General features: G+C 34.4%; 1 protein-coding gene across 1 annotated transcript in view; it reads left to right on the top strand.

The window, feature by feature from the left end:
* Positions 1–16,959, top strand: part of NK7.1 (homeobox protein NK7.1) — a 135,534-nt gene that overhangs the window by 11,188 nt on the left and 107,387 nt on the right. The window contains exon 2 of the mRNA XM_088270364.1: positions 1,589–3,068. Coding sequence (XP_088126490.1) covers positions 1,694–3,068 — 1,375 coding nt within the window. The 5' untranslated portion in view covers positions 1,589–1,693. The remainder of the gene's footprint in view (positions 1–1,588; positions 3,069–16,959) is intronic.

Genomic DNA, 16,959 nt, shown 5'->3' with positions numbered 1-16,959 from the left:
TCAAAATTTTCCTTTGAAAAATGTGTAAAACTTTTTGGTATTCCGAAGCGGGATTCTTCTACATCTTTAACAAGAGTATTTTTGCTTATTTTCAATATTTTTGTTAATGTACGCTTTAAATTTTATTTTAGTTTGTAATGTGTAGTGTATAATGGTCATATAAATAAATAAATTGAAACGAATTGAATAGATTGATAGCTGGAATCGACATCGCAGGAGGCTAGTCCCTCTTAAAAACAGTCCACAAGACGAAGAATTGGAAGAGGCTTAAAATAAGACACATCGAATGGTTTAAATACATCGGTGTCATCTGGAAAACATATTTTTAATAGGCAAATAACATCTAAAATATTAAATGTAAGAAAAAGGTACGCGAGCAGCAGTTTAGCAACCCCTGGTCTAGAAATGTTTACAATGGTGCCGTACCGAGAGTTGAGCGAGTCATATAAGAGTTTAATTACGTAAAACCACAGCTGCCGATCATTAAAAAACAATTAAGTAGCTATCGAGCTGTGAACTATTGGACGATGTTTGGCGACGATAATTTGCGATGCATTCACATCACAAATATTATTCATATTCCACGACCTAACAATGCTTAATAAATATAATTTTTACAATTATTGACATTTTTGATAGGATTTTACTGTGATGTAATTGCATTTATGACTTTCGATTATATTACAATTTGGCGGCACTTTCAATTACTTATATAACCTTTACTTGAATGTTTTTCGCAGATACTTTGTCACATTTTACAGATTTTATAAATTAAAACAACTTTGTTTTAACTACTTTTTATTTTGAAACCGGTTGGATAAAGTGTACCAATAAAAAGTGGTTAAAATAAAAAATTTTATTGTATAAAACTTATAACCAAATAAAGCATGCACAATAACGAGTATTTTCAAATATTTTTTATGGGTGCCTGTCTTGAAATTTGGTGTATAAATATTTTTGAAACATTTTTTTAACTCGTAACCATAAGATAAAATAATACGCTACACCACTCTGTCTTTGCAAGCATTTTACAAACTTTTTCATTCCAAGTTTTCCTCAATCTTCCTCTGCTCCTATTTTCAACTACATTCCCCTCATTAATTTGTTTTACCATTCTTTCCTTACTCATTCGTTACACAATTTACACCCAGATCTTTTTCTAAAACGATGACTTTGAATTAATCAACATTATCGGCGAATCACTTTACAAAAACTAACTATCACGCTAGTTTCCGTAGGAGTAGGCAGAGAGAATAATTCCACTGTTGGTTACTGTTTTAATTTTGTTAATAAATAAATAATAAAACCGTTATCTGCACCTCAGTGATGCATAGAGCATTGTGTCATATAAACGCAGTGTTATCTTGATCGTTTACACGTGAAGGAAAGGAGATCAGCCCTCCGCTTCAGGTAGCAGTCCATGGTAATATTGAATGAATATTACAGTGAAAAAATCACTTATATTTATTTTACCCCCCTTAGGAATCGAACCCATGACCTCTAGAACGGTAGCCGAGCGTGCTGACCATAACACTTCGGTGGCGGACAAAATAAGTTTGTTAATAACATATTTTTTTGTTTGTTTCAGGTTTATGCGTATGCCGTATCTCTAACGAGTCTAACGAGTAATGTGAAAATTTCAAATGTCTATCATAGTCAGACAAATGACTTGAGAGACAGATGGTGTGTCAAAATGCAAGAATCGGAAACGAAAGCGAAGGAATCAGAAGTTTTTCCAGACATGCCTACTGCGGTGAACAAAATCATGGCACCAGAAAATAATAATACCGTCATAGCACCGGGTGCTTTCCTCAAGGCTAATGTGACCCCTGAAGGTATTATGAGGTTCCCAGATAGTAGTGAAAGTGACAGTGATAATTTAAATATGAAAGATAGTTTTAATATTTCATCGGAATATGAAAAATCTTTCGAGGCAGAACTTCCAAACGACTCCGATCGAATGCTCAAAGTGGACCATATTCAGGAAGTGAAAGGTACTGTGACGGTGCAAGACGCCATCGCGAGCGGATATGATATATCCATCCCGGAAGCGAACTATGAATGCTCATCAATTGTTGAAAAATTGCAACAAAACCAAGATGATGATTACTTCTACAGAAACTCTCCTAATAGCGCGAACGAAAGCGACTCCGAGAACAGACTGAAGATAGACATCTCCGAGGATGAAGCCGATTACGCAGAGTGCGAAATCGTCGAGGCGAACAAGCGACGAAGGAACTCCGAACACGACGAATACGTATATGCCAAGTATCCCAAAACAGATTCTCCGTTGGAATATCAAGAGATGAGCTCTCCCACGTTTCAAGACAACTTTATAAATTCGATGAAAGTCAGTAACTCCCAACAAGCAAACGACGTCTATAGAGGTGAGGAAATAGAAATGAAGGATGCATCTTATAACGATCGAAGCAAAAGGGTAGATCGCTTCAGTACTCGCAACTTTGATGCCGACGAATTCTCGTGGCATCCTCACGTTTACGCAAAGCCTCCAAAAGCGCCAACGCCCCACTCTATCGTCGACATTCTAGGATGGGGAATCAAAAACACTAGGATCCAAGTTCCTTCTCCAGTCAGAGCGATCAGCGCGAGTCCAGGCTTCTCATCTCGCCACACGTCAGCAGGGGAAAGCCGGTCTAGTCCAGACGCGAGCAACAATAGTTTCCAGTCTGTCAAGAACTTAATGGATCACAGTCCAAATCCAAAAGATCCACCAGCCAAACAAAACGTTTTGAGCCAACTCATGAACGTACGAAGAAAAGACAGCTCTAAACATAAAATCGAAGCCAAACAGCAGAGTAATACTTTGTTGATGCAGAGGCTGGAGAATCAGGGGAGTAAGACTAAAGAGAAGGTACTTCAGGAAGTATCTCCGGTCGGCATGATGGGGTTTGTGAGCTGTACCACTGTGGGGGGTATGCACGGCGGAGGGATGGTAGCCGAGCAACCCCTGGACCTGTGCGTCTCGCGGGGGAGGAAGGCTCCCGAGCCGGGCCCCAGCCTCTCCCTCGTCAACCTGCCACAAGATCTCAGCAAGTCTAACAAAAAAGGTAAGTTTATTGATCTACATATTCAATTATATTTACAATCAGTATGCGTGTCAATTCGATGTATCTTTAGCGTTTTTTAGAGATTTTTCATTCCCAAAATTTGTATAACTTTTTTTTTACATAACGAGACACTCAAGAAAAATTATTCCTCTCACCCACCCAATCTTCTTTATCCGCACCCAATGGTGCATAGAGCACTGTGTCATATTGAAGCAGTATTATTCGATCATTAATTAGAAATAATTTTTCCTTGAAAAACATTTTGAGTGTGTCCAAATACTTACTCGTTCACAAACGTCGGTTTTCTCCACTTGTATGGAAGATCCTAATCATCATTATTTAACATTTTGGGAAACGCCTAAAAACCTGATTTTTTTTATTTTTAATGCATTTTATACAAGGGTCTCTTTTAAATAAAAGCTTTTTAAATCCAATCATAGATGAATATTGTGAACTCGATTATGGAACGTCATGAGATTGATCACATATGTATGACTTCCAAAACATTGAGTTGTGTGGTTGTCAATCATGGGTAGAATGATATTACACGTATGATCACTTAATCAGCATTTGACGAGTCGTAAGCCCTGTAAATATCCAGACTTCCATATTCTTATTCATACATGTTGAGATGTCAAAAAAGTTATATAACTCCAAAATGGAGAAACCTAGATTTGAACACACTCAAAATCTTGGGAATTAAGTTGTAAATAAAAATGTTCTCCACTTTCCTGACAATTAATTTGAGCACCAAGGCATGTGGCAAAAAGAGCTTAAGAGGAGGGAAATAAGAAAAATCTTTGCAAATATATTACCGAAGGGGATTTTATATGAAGTAATAGCGATGGGGAGAATCTTCCATTTTTATCTCGACCAACAGACGTCTTTACATCTATAAAACAATATTCCTTAGACACCAAAATCTACAGGGAGATCTGAAACTAATTTCAAATTTAAATGCTATAATTATTTTTTTTTGACATCTCAACAAAGATTAAGAAAAATATGGAAGGCTGGGCATGGCTTACATGGCATATTGTGGGTCCTCGAGCGCCCGACGCGGCTGCTGAGCGAACCACGCTCCATCGGTTATTTGATTTTCGCTGGACATTTACATCTCAAGTCTACATTTTTTTTCACTTCTATAAATATTGTGTTAGGTGTAAACTTGAAATGGTTAAAAGTTATAATTTTACAAAGGTAAGTTGTTAACTGATAAAAGTGTATAAATAATATGAATGCGTCGTTCAATAACGTAATGCGGGACCTAGTCGGTGTAGTGTATTTCTAAAAATTTGTGCCGAATGAATACATGTGGCAATTGGCCGATATAAAGTGCTTTGTGTTAGTGCATCCGTTATGGATACGTTACGACCATAGTGTATTCATCCGAAACCCCTAGATTCTCGGGGATAAATGATTGCAATAAAAATATGCAATAGACAATAACAATCCTAGAACATGTGTTTAAACAGTTAACTTTTACGAAATCGAACTACATCTTTAAATACTTCAATTACGCCAGCTCCCATTCGTATGAAAGCGAAAGCGGAAAACCTCAAAGACAAAACCATCATGTCGGATCACGGAAGGGTGGCAAAAGATGATAAAAGTGAAGTCCCGTTTGAACTGTGCTAGTCTGGAAGTTAGAAGTTGGCCATCCACAATGACGAGGACTTTAACAAGCTGCCCTCCAGCGTGACGACCATCGCTCAGGGAGGCGTCCTGCCCAACACCTTGGCCATTCTCCAGCTCATGGGGGATCAAGAGGAAGGCGTTACAATTTGTCGGCTCATGTTTTCCCCGCTCCAGACTCACGCCCACTTGATATCCCGAGATCGATTGACGACGTTTTAATGTATTTATTTTTTGTGTATCATTATCACCATCATCCTATTACTATTATTATGCATATCTTTATAAGCGCCCTTGAGGTAGTGTTTTTTCGAAAATGGCGCTATACAAATTATTCAAATTTGTACTATTATTATAACATCATCCATTGGGTGAACAATCCAGCGTCTGATGTAAAAAATAATATCAATATCGTTAACTTTTTATATTGCGTGTTTCAAACCACCCAGTGTTTCTTATTCCTCTAATAATAATTCTCACTGAATGATTCTTTTCTCCGAAAATGAACTGAAGAATTATTGACGGATATAATTCGGAGGGTTGAGAAGTGTAGGGGACGCGGTGGGTGAGGGGGGAGGGTAGGAGGGGATGCTTCACTTAGGGGAGGGAGTAGCGGCCTCTTCAGAAGTCGAATAATAAAATCATAATACTTTTAACGACCAGGAATCACTTGTCGAAAAATTTACTGGAAGCTGTTGTCTGTGATTGAATGATACCTACCATATTTGCAAAAGAATCTTTTTTGATTGACGAATGATTTCCTGGTTCGATATATCGGTAGTGTAATGGCAAATGGGTATATCTGTCAAATTTTTCATTTTCCAAGTTTGTTCCACAAAATGTCTAAAATAGTGTATTCCATAATCTAGCAAAAAGATATAGCTGTAGTTGCAATACTTATTTAGTTTTATTAAGATATGTACATATGCCATCCGAACAGAGTATTGAATTTCACAAGTTTGTTTTTGCTCTCCTGTAAAATTTGGTCTGAGACAGATGTACCCCTTTGCCTTTACACTACCGATATTAGATATGCACTTGTGTAAGTAGATACCGTAATTCAAGTTGCCAATTAAAATCTTATTTAAATTTTACTTGGAAAAACCACTATTTTTTAAAATCTGGTCTGAATGGTCTGATGATGTCGGTTACATCGAAACCCAGCTGCTGGTCAAATAAAATTAATGTGGCAAAAACTACATAGTTGTTATTTTATTCTATAAATAAATATGTATCGGGTTGTGGTCCCGTGGTTAGTGTCTCGGACTCTTAAGTCAGAATTTCTCGGTTCAAACCCACTCTATCACAATTTGATGCCCATTTCCGCTTAGGCACACAGAAATAGTATGAAATAAAAATATTTGTGATAATAACAAAAACAAAACTATTTAACATTGTTTTTAAATAAAAAAAAACGAAGTTCTACCTAGTCTGTACAAATGTCTGTACAAAACTTAAATTTAAATAAAACATAAAAAGCCTTATTACACGTAAGTTAAGAACGCTTTATACTCTATTCAAATTCAGGCATCCACTCCAATGAATCTCCCAAGACAAATCCCGTTTCCAGCTTGTACCCAGACGGAACCTTCATTATTTAGATAAACCGAGATCTGTTACATTTTGCTACATTGAATGGATCCGATGCATTAATCGATTATATCTCAGCATCTGTATCTAATCACTCCTCTGCACTATTTATGTAGCCAGAGATCTAAGGAACTGTAGATCTGTGATTAAGTCCGACAAAAGGTGCATCTCTCTCTTGATTAGCTACTCGAAGGAAGCTTTGATTGGTAATTTGATAACATTGCTTGTTTAGAACCACTGGTAGATAAAATCGTATCACCTGATGTATTCCTATATGTATATAAAATCAATTGCTACTCAATTATTTTGATACAATACAGATGAGCTTCTCAAACATTAATCAAATCATCAAGGAAAATGAATTAAAAAAATTCTTGAATGTTTTCCGCAGATACTTTGTGATACATTTTATAATATCTTTATAAAATAATAAACTTTGTTTTCACCACTTTTTTATTAATACAATTCAACCTACCGGTTTCAACAATACATTGTCATCATCAGGGTTTATTTTAAATCAAAAAAGTATTTTAATGTTTTTGATTAAAAATAAACCCTGATGATGACAGTGTATTGTTGAAACCGGTAGGTTGAATTGTAATAATAAAAAAGTGGTGAAAAAAAAGTTTATTAATTTTATAAAGATAGAATAAAATTTTGCCAATAAGCTAAAAATAAATATATGAAAATTATATTTTCTGATGTTTCTCATGTTTGTGATTGTAATAAATGTAATGGGATTTAGACCTCACATACAAATGAAAAGGTTTCTGCTCTATAAAAAGCTTCTTTTCATCTCACCAATAAATGTCTCCAGTGAAATTCTAGTGATTCAAGAACAATGTTTCGAAATTGGATCATAAAAATATAGTACTTCCAAGAATTTGAGTAGTGTGGTTGTAAATCATTATTAGAATTGGTGAATGTTACACGTGTGTAAAGTGGTCACTTAAACCAGCGTATGAAAGTTTGTTGAGATGTCAAAAAAAATGATTTAATGATATTTGTAAATTCACGGTTGTATCTTCTTCACACGGTAAAATAAAATTAAAAAAATAATATGAAAATGATTTAAGGCCCAGTATTCTATAAGTTGCAACATAATTTTCTCTCTTATCCATAGCCGATAGTGCATAGAGCACTACATCTTGTGTTATCTTGAACGTTTATTGTATGAAGGCAAGCTGATCAGTCTTACTTATATTAATTCATTTTAAAAGGAATAAACTAATTTCACCACAATTCGGAGAATTCAAAGAAAATAAAGCTTTAAAAAAAAACATTATTAGCAACTAAGTAATTTTAAGTTATAGCCCTGTTTTGAATATTCTCCCTATTCTTAGAAATAAAAATAAAATAATCTCCATGCCTCCATCCCCTCTCACCTTAAACCTCACTTAATTACTTTCTCTTTTATTCTACCTCACCTTATTATGAATAATTTTCTGTTGAGAAAGATAAGGTAAGGTGCATGACGAAAATGAATGGAAGTTAAAAACAAATTTTTAGTTTTATTCATTTTATAAAGTTCATAAAATACCTCAAATATCAGCATAAAACAATCAAGAAAAAAACATTATTCAAATTTCATGATTGGCCGATAAAATTCGGATTATATCCTGAACTTAAATAATATGTGACAGTGTGCATGACGTAAAATGAAAGTGGTTAAAAACTAAATTTAGGTGTGCAAGTTTAACGCATGTCTGTGCTGAAACCTTTAGAGCATGTTGGTCTTCGGGTCCACCAAAAATCGCATGTGTTAAAAATTTTGTGTAGTTTTAAGTGTGTAAATGATGCTATGGTGGTGAAGGGTGGTATTGTTTGCATGCTGTGGTAGTGATTGTCCTGACGAAGAGACGGGTACGTCTCGAAACCGGTAGACTTAAAAATCTCAGTGAGTGATATAATTATAAACATTTTTGTAAATAAATAAATAAGTAAATTTAGGTTGTATTTATTTTTTGAAGTTTATGAAATTTGCCTTAAAGCATCAGCATAAAACTTCCTGAAAAACTGATGAAAGTCGAATTATGTCCTGAACTTCTTTCAAATAATACATGACAAGGTGCATGATGAATAACATAAGTGGTTGAAAATAAAGTTTGGGTTTTAATTATTTTTTGAAGTTTATTTAATTTGCCTCAAATTATCAGCATAAAAAACCAATAAAATCATACAAATTTTAAGGTTAGTCAATAATCGAATTATGTCCTGAACTTCTGTCAAACAGCACGTGATCCTTGGACAATAGATTGATGAACACCATCAGCCTCTACAATAATCGCCATTTGAACAGAGTAATTTTGCGGGATAGTACGCCGCAGACAATTTACTACAATGCAGCTTTGGGCCTTAGGGAGGAGGTAGATTGGCATGTTTATAATTCGAAAGTATTATCATGTTACACGTTGCTGCTGCGTTGATGCAACTGCCGAAATTACACACACAGGACTACAGACACACAATCACACACACACACATATATATATAGTTAGAGTGGAACCTCTCATACCGAGTAATTCGCATAGCGAGCAAAAAATATATGATAATGTTGCTCCCTTAAGGAGCGAAATTTCGCATAACGAGTTACAGAGAAAGGGCGAGTCCCTTTTTCATGACATTCACTTGTGAGTCGGGAATTCCGCGTCAGTCAAAACAAAAAAATGTTTCGCATAACGAGTGTTTCGTTTAAAGTTTAAGATTCTAGAACGAATTATGCTCGTTATGACAGGTTCCACTGAATTTGGTAGTGTAGTAGTCGATCATGGGTAGAATGGTGAATATTACACTGTATAAAGTGGAATACACCAAGGAAAGGGTCTCTGCTGAATTTAAGCTTTCTCAAATCCAATATATATGACTGTTGTGAACTCATATGCATAGTCATGAGATGTATGATATATCATTGAGTAAAAAAAAATTGTGGCGTGGTAGTCGATCATAGGTAGAATGGTTAATGTTACACGTGTGTAAAGTGATCACTTTTATTACAATTATGCATAATATGATCACTTGTAATTTTGATTAATAAATTCGATAGTTAATTTGTAGTAAAATCTTTCCATTTTTATTTAAATTTAACTTGGAAAATATTATTTTTTCATAAAATCAATATGCAAATAAAATGTCAATGTACAAAATAAATCCTAAGTGGATAAACCCAGATTTGTGAACAACGATTTGGGTACATTCAAAATGTTGTCAAGTAATGGTAAGTTTAAATTATCTACAGTCTGTAGACACGGTTCTATCTTCAGTATGGAATCCCGGCCCAGAAGATCCATTTCTTAACCGACTGGGAGATATTAACATAGTGTGACGATGTTAACAGCCCAAATAAAAGAAACGTGGAGGAGAAATGACATCATATGCATTGTAATTTCAAATGTCGTTAATATTAAATTGGTTTGATCTCAGTGGTCACGAGCTAGTGTTGTGTGTGTGGATTGTTGATGCTGACTTATGTGTGACGTAAAGTGACTCATAATATCGACTGTCCCGACTAACCATGATATGGTTAAACCAGTGCTGTCCAAAGCATGGCCCAGCTTAAATTTTTGCAGCCCACCGTCATAAATTTTTCCATCCATCGCGAATATGGAAAAATTTCAGTGATAAAATTTTTCAGTGAAAAAATCACGTGCGTAAAGTGATCACTTAAACCAGCCTATGACGGTCGTCAGCCCCGTAAATGCCCAGACTTCCATATTCTTCTTCATCTTTGATGAGATGTCAGAGAATAATATGTAGATAACTCCTGTAAATGGAGATAATCCAGATTTTGTGAACAAGTATTTGGACACACTCAAAATGTTGTAAGTTTAGATTATAGTATCATACATTATAGTATTTCGAAAATTGCTATAACGTCGGATTAAAAAGCAATTGTGGTCCGGTCATAAATAGCTATATTCATTTCCCCGCTAAACTGGGCTTAATTTGTGGTACTACATTTAACTCGACACTATTTAGTAAAGAGGTTGAAAGCTCAAAGCTTCGACAGCCTAAAAGTGCGCCAAGTCGCGAGTCACAGAGTAGCAATGTAATAACCCAATGAATCTTTCGTGAATTTCAGTGTTATAATCGAGATGACTTTTCGACTCCCTGACACTTTTTACTTGGCGTTTAAGTAAAGTTTTATAGGTATCTGTTCGGCCCATAAAGCTTCGTAGCGCCCTATAAAACAAGCAGTAATGGCTCAGTTAAGTTCTAGTTAAGGATCAGTTTACAAGGGAGTAAGGGGAAGAATGTTCAAGGACCACTAAAGCATAATCTAAATACTCTATAATCATTTTTATTACGTGAAACTACCAAGTACTTACGTTTAATATTACTCTGTATAAAAGCCTACTTTAATCTACAGTAGCTTGTTAGACTCTCGTTTTTCTACCATTTTTAAATTCTTATCTAGCTTTATTTTATTTTAGTCTGCCTCCGTAAAGAAAGTCAGCACGCTCGGCTACCTTTCTGGAGGTCCCGGGTTTAATTCCCAGGGGCGGGGTAAAAATAAATATGAATGATTTTATATCCTTATATTTATTAATGTATTACTCTAGACTGGTCCCTGAAGCGCAGGAATGATCACCTTTCCTTCGTATAAAAATGTTCAAGATAACACTGCGTTAACGCGATGCAGTGCCCTATGCATCATTGTGGTGCGGATAAGGGTTAAAAGAACAATTTTTTAAATAGTTTCGTACTGCGTACTTGAGATAATTATTCACAAAAATGCGCTTATCAGATCATCCATTTACAAAAAATATTTTGAAAGATATAAACCACTATTTATTCAAATCTATAATGATGCAGAATGCATCAAAACACGTGCAATAATAGATTCGAAGAAAATGTGGTATTTACTAAGTAAAATTATAGTAAAAAATGGATCGATAGTATTCACCAAAGGTGACTGCCGAATCAATTAATAAAATTATTATTATTAGCTTTATTTTTTACATAAGATTATCTTTCTAATCACCCATTTGAACCCACTAGACATTCTGTTTAAAGATTGCTAAACTAAAACAATTATTGTCATTTAGAAATCCTCCATAACTAGGTCTATTATATATCTATTTACGTTAACGCCACAAATTTCCCTTATTAGTATAGGACTAAGGATCAAAGATTAGTTTAATTGCTTCCTAAGCTGTATTGCTGTAAATATAACCTATTGTGATTCCAGTTAAACTAGGGCGACAACAGCTCCTTGAACACTGGGTCTTAGAAATCTAAAAAAATAAAATAATAATATAAATATTCGTTGTTAAAAATTTTAAATCCCCAAAAGTTATCAACCGATTATTTTAAAGTTTTGATACGTTTCATTGAAATAATTACGACTGGTAAAAAACATCATAAAAAACAGCCTTTTAACGCAATGGCAGCGCTAGCTATTTACGGGAACAGGATGTAATTAATAATAATTTTTGATACTTTATTCAGCAATATTTTTGTAAAATAATACCTCAAGGGCCTGTCACTGTGATTTAATTGGAGAAAAGGAAATTGTGGAAGTGATATAGCAAACAAATGTTTTTTTAACAGATTTCTATAAATAAGCTCTCTATATCTGTTTTTAACTACGGGTGGAAGGGGATTCCACGCCATCGGTCCCGCAACAGCAAAAGCATGCTCGCCAAATCTGGTACGCTTGTTGCGAGCTAATATCACTTTACCCATAGCAGTTGTTGTAAAGCATGGGTCGGCAACCTGCGGCCCGCGGGCCGCATGCGGCCCGCGAGACATCTTGGTGCGGCCCGCGAGATTCTCGCCGCAACGCACATGACGGACGATATTATACACAATCGAGTGAAAGGAAGCGAGAAAGGGAGCGAAGGGAATCTCATTGATTTTATTAAATACAATAAATGTCGTTAAAATATACATTTAGCGTTTTATTTTTAAAACTAAAATATTTGTACATAAATATTGTATGTATACTACTGCAAGTGCGGCCCGCACTGATCCCCATGAAAAATATTTGGCCCTTTTACAACAAAAGGTTGCCGACCCATGTTGTAAAGGATCGAAGCGTGAGACGCATATCAACCAATTCGTCTGGAATACACAGATCTTTTAGATACTCTGGAGGCATATTATTTATTAATTTATACATGAGTAGACAAAGTTTAAATTCAACCCTTTTGGGAAAGTAATGGGGTGGTGTGACTGAAATTAGAAATTCCTAAAATTATTCTTGCTTCAGCGTTTAACACTGATTGCAGTCGAGACAATTGATTGTTTTGTAGACCCGTGTATATGCCGTTACAATAATCGACCCAAGATACTTCAAACGCGTTTATTGTAACTCCATTTTTATTGCAAATTTACGGGCAGCATCAACTGGCAGAACCTTGCTAATCCTCTTAAATTGCGTTAGCTGAACTTATCTTAGATACAGATAAAAATATAGAAATTACACTTAAAATAACCTTTTTTGACCCATCAACATTGTTACCGAAGCTTCATGGTCACCCTGTTTCTCAGAATATCCCAAATGGTGGAGATCTCAAAGCAAATAAATTTGACAGCCGCCCATATCAAGGGTATCGGGTGACACCCTTTTAGGCAGGCCAGCGGGAGGCAAAGGACCCGCACTTATTGACTTTTTACTGTTTTTACTGCACTTGACGCTAAGCAGACGACAGATCATACCAGTTAGTACAAGCATATTCTTGAATTACTTACGACTCCAACTCAGAACGGTTTTTGATGTTATTTGCCTATTAACAAGATGTTTTCCAGATGACACCGATCTATTTAAACCATTCGATAGGACTTATTTTAAACCTAGCGTTTATAAAGTATTTATTTCGTGAACTGTTTTTAGTTTTTACATTTTAACATGTCAATGTAGATGAAGAATAATATGGAAGTCTGGGTTGTTACAGGGCTTACGACCCGCCAAAGGCTGGTTTGAGTGTCACTTTATACACGTGTAATATTTTCCATTTTATCCATGATCGACACTCATACTACAATTTTTTTTGAACTTATAAATACCATAAATCACTTAATTAACGCGTCGTTTCATTTATGAGTTTGCGGTTGCATATATTTTTTATTTGAGTAAGCTTTTAATTTAGCAGAGACCTTTATTTATAATATTTTTTATATTACAATACATATTTGGTTTATATATTTATTTACTAATAAAGTTCGTATTATTAATATTATTATTTTTTAATAAAAAGCTTCTTTTCATCTCACCAATAGATGTATCTAGTGAAGTTCTAGTGATTCAAGAACAATGTTTCAAAATTGGTTCATAGACATAAAACTTCCAAAATTTGAGTGGGGTATGGTTGTCAAAAATGGGTAGAATTGGTGAATGTTACACGTGTGTAAAGTGATCACTCAAACCAGCCTATGACGGTCGTCAGCTTCGTAAATGCCCAGACTTCCATACTCTTCTTCATCTTTAATGAGATGTCAAAAAATAATATGAAAAATAACTCCTATAGTTGGAGATAATCCAGATTTGTGAACAAGTATTTGAACACACTCAAAATGTTGTAAATAAAGTTCGTTTCTTCATCATGGATTACAATCTGCATGATAATTGGTTTGCTTCTTTAATGGTCAGCCGGAACATGTAGAGTCAACCTCGTTGTTCTACATGTTCTGATCAATGAATCCCCAACATGCGCCTGTAGCACCACAACTCAAACGCCTCCGACCACCCCTGTTCTGCCCGCCCGATAGTCCACGTTTCGCTTCCATACAACAGTATGCTCCAGACTAGAGTTTAAATTAAGATTTTTCTTTATTTTTAACTTTTGATATTATAAGATAATATTTTTTATTGAATGCTCGCATGGTCATTGTGTGAGAAGTGAGAAGATATAAAACATTCACATATCCATTAAGCACAAAAATAAGTATAATGGGTACTCGGTGCATCCTGTTACGATTTCAATTAGCGCACGATCCTTAGGTACATTAATAATTAATAATATCCAAATGCACTTATGTACACAAAATTATCCGTGGAATTCGTCGATGAAACAAAGCTCGTAGCGGCAGATAAGCTGCTCGTACCTCCTCTTCGCTTTAAGTGCCTCACTGCAAAAGTTCGCACTTTGAGCTTTGAATAACTTCAAAGCTATTTATCTTGGCCTTCCACAAAGGATGGCGATTGTGTTTCTAGACCGAGCCGCTTCCCCAAGAAAATATATCTTAAACTTTATTAAATGGTGCATTTTCTTTTTGAAAAAGCTCAAAGGGTACAGCATACCTTTTGTGTAGTGTACAGATCCTTCCCGAGGTACATTAGGTACTTAATCTGGATATTAATATCCATTTTATATAAAATAATTATATTGTAAATTGAAACACTTGAGTTTTTACTAGTTGAGTATTATATTTATTTGTAACGACTAGTTTCAAAAGATACGGTTGCTTTCATAGACAGATAATTAGTAATATCTTTTGAAACTAGTCGTTGAAAATAAATATAATACTCAAGTGGTAAAAAGCAAGTGTTTACATTGACAATTTAATCATATACCACAAAGTAAATCCCGTAACAATAAATAAAATAAAATAATTTTTACGGATATTAAACTATGTACATGGATTATTGTATGAAAGAGATTGATAGTATGGGAATTGGACCGAGAATGACGAATATGTGCACATTTTTGACATCTTAACATAGATGAAGAAGTAGTCTGGATATTAACATAGTAAATAAACTGTTAAAGGCTAGGTAAGTGATAAACATATGCAACATTCACCATTCTAGCCATGATTGAAAACCATAAGAAATTTTACTTGACAAATTGATATCCAGGAAAGGTGTCATAAATTGGCTCTTTCTGTACGGATTTTTTCCTGTGGAGTTATCTTAAATGTTTAAGCTAGTAAACCGACTTCCCTGGCGCATTTTAATGATAATACTCACATATATTTTTAAAGTCTAAAACCATCACGGAGTCTACTTGCCGAGCCATCGTTAGAAATTTTGGTGTTCGACTAAATGAGTGCCGCAAACCCTTATGTTTACTTTTCTTGAATATTTTTCGCAGATACTTTGTGCCACATTTTATAAACTTTATAAAGTAAAACAACAACCGGTAACTATGAGTATTTCAATGTTTTAGAATTAGTACGTAAACCCTGATGATGACAAGGGTCTTGTCGAAACCAGTTGGAAAAAGTGTACCAATAAAAAGTGGTTAAAACAAAGTTGTTTTATTTTACAAAGTTTGGACACTATATTATTGAAGAAATAAATTTCAAAATGATGTACTTTAATAAATAATAAACTTTTTTTCTATAAATAACTAACTTTAAAAAAAATCAATCCACTAAATGTGTTCTTTTATTGTCATTACTATAAACATATGCAGTCATTGAGCGTTTTCAAAAATCTGGAGGTAACATCTAGTAGCAAAATATCGGATTCCTAATAAAAGCGTTCTGCACGAACGAGCTCAAAAACAAAGTAAAGCTATTAAAATGAAATGCATTTTGAATGTATCCCAAATCACGTGTGACAGATGAGATATTTCAGAATTGCATATCATCAATTGGTGTGACATTTTGCGTAACTTGACCCAGAGAAGGTATTGAACGGTTTCCAGATGCCAGATGTTTCCAATATAGTCAATGGACCAGACTATACGAATATCTCAACCCTGACTGTCCATCAACAGATTGGATATTAGAAAAATACTTTACAATAATAATAAAAATATTAAATAAAAAATAAAATTAATTTACTTGGTATATTTCTTAAATTCTGTTGTGACTCGTGTTTAGATGCATTCCGCATGATTTTAACAAATAGTGGTATTTACCAAGTAGACCTAAAATTATAAATGAAATTAAATTTATTTTTTAAACTTTATAAAATTAAAAAAAATTCCTTGCCAGTACCAAGTTTTAGGTAAGGCAATAACGCAAAAACCGCAATAAACCCCTTCAAGTTATCGTATTTTCTCTACATATCATCCTCTAACGTCTAAAGCATGAGTCGGCAACCTTTGTTGTAAATGGGCCAAATATTTAAGTGGGGATAAATGCGGGCCGCACTAAGACCACATGTTAATTTTAATGTATACTTTTTTAATTCTTTAGTTTGTATTGTATATGTTAATTGATAATAAATAAATTGAAATTGAAATTAGAAATGACAGTATACCTAAATGTGTATCTGTATACAAATATTTTAGTTAAAAAAAATCGTTTATTGTTTATTTTTACGACATTTATTGTAATTAAAAGAATCAAAGAAATTTTTGTGGTTACATTTGACGTGCAAGTATTTTGATTTATGCCTTAGGGTCTAAAGCATAATGTAAACTCCGTACTAGGTAAATTATTACTCAGTATTTAAATTAGGGCTTAAATCGTACATATTATTATTAAATGATTTAATATCCGAGAACTCCACCCACAGTTAATCTATCATCTATCCAGCGAGGCCCCGCTAAACTGTAAAACTGTAAACCATTCACTTTGCATATAAAAATGACTGACACGATGTTCTAACAAGTACTGCGATGATTATATGCGCAGTTGTACAGACAAGTACATAAGTTTATGAACAGAAAAAATAAGAAACTTATAAAACCTCTTGTATTAGAATATTTTTTATGTTTTTCTTTATATTTCTTTGTTAAAACTAACTAACTAACCATCACGCCGCTTCTCC

Source organism: Brachycentrus maculatus, unplaced genomic scaffold, assembly GCF_059751285.1.
Source record: "Brachycentrus maculatus isolate JH-2025_06_01 unplaced genomic scaffold, ASM5975128v1 h1tg000026l, whole genome shotgun sequence".
Lineage (NCBI taxonomy): Eukaryota > Metazoa > Arthropoda > Insecta > Trichoptera > Brachycentridae > Brachycentrus > Brachycentrus maculatus.
The sequence above is the reverse complement of the archived record's forward strand: the minus strand, read 5'-3'. Positions and strand labels throughout refer to the sequence as shown.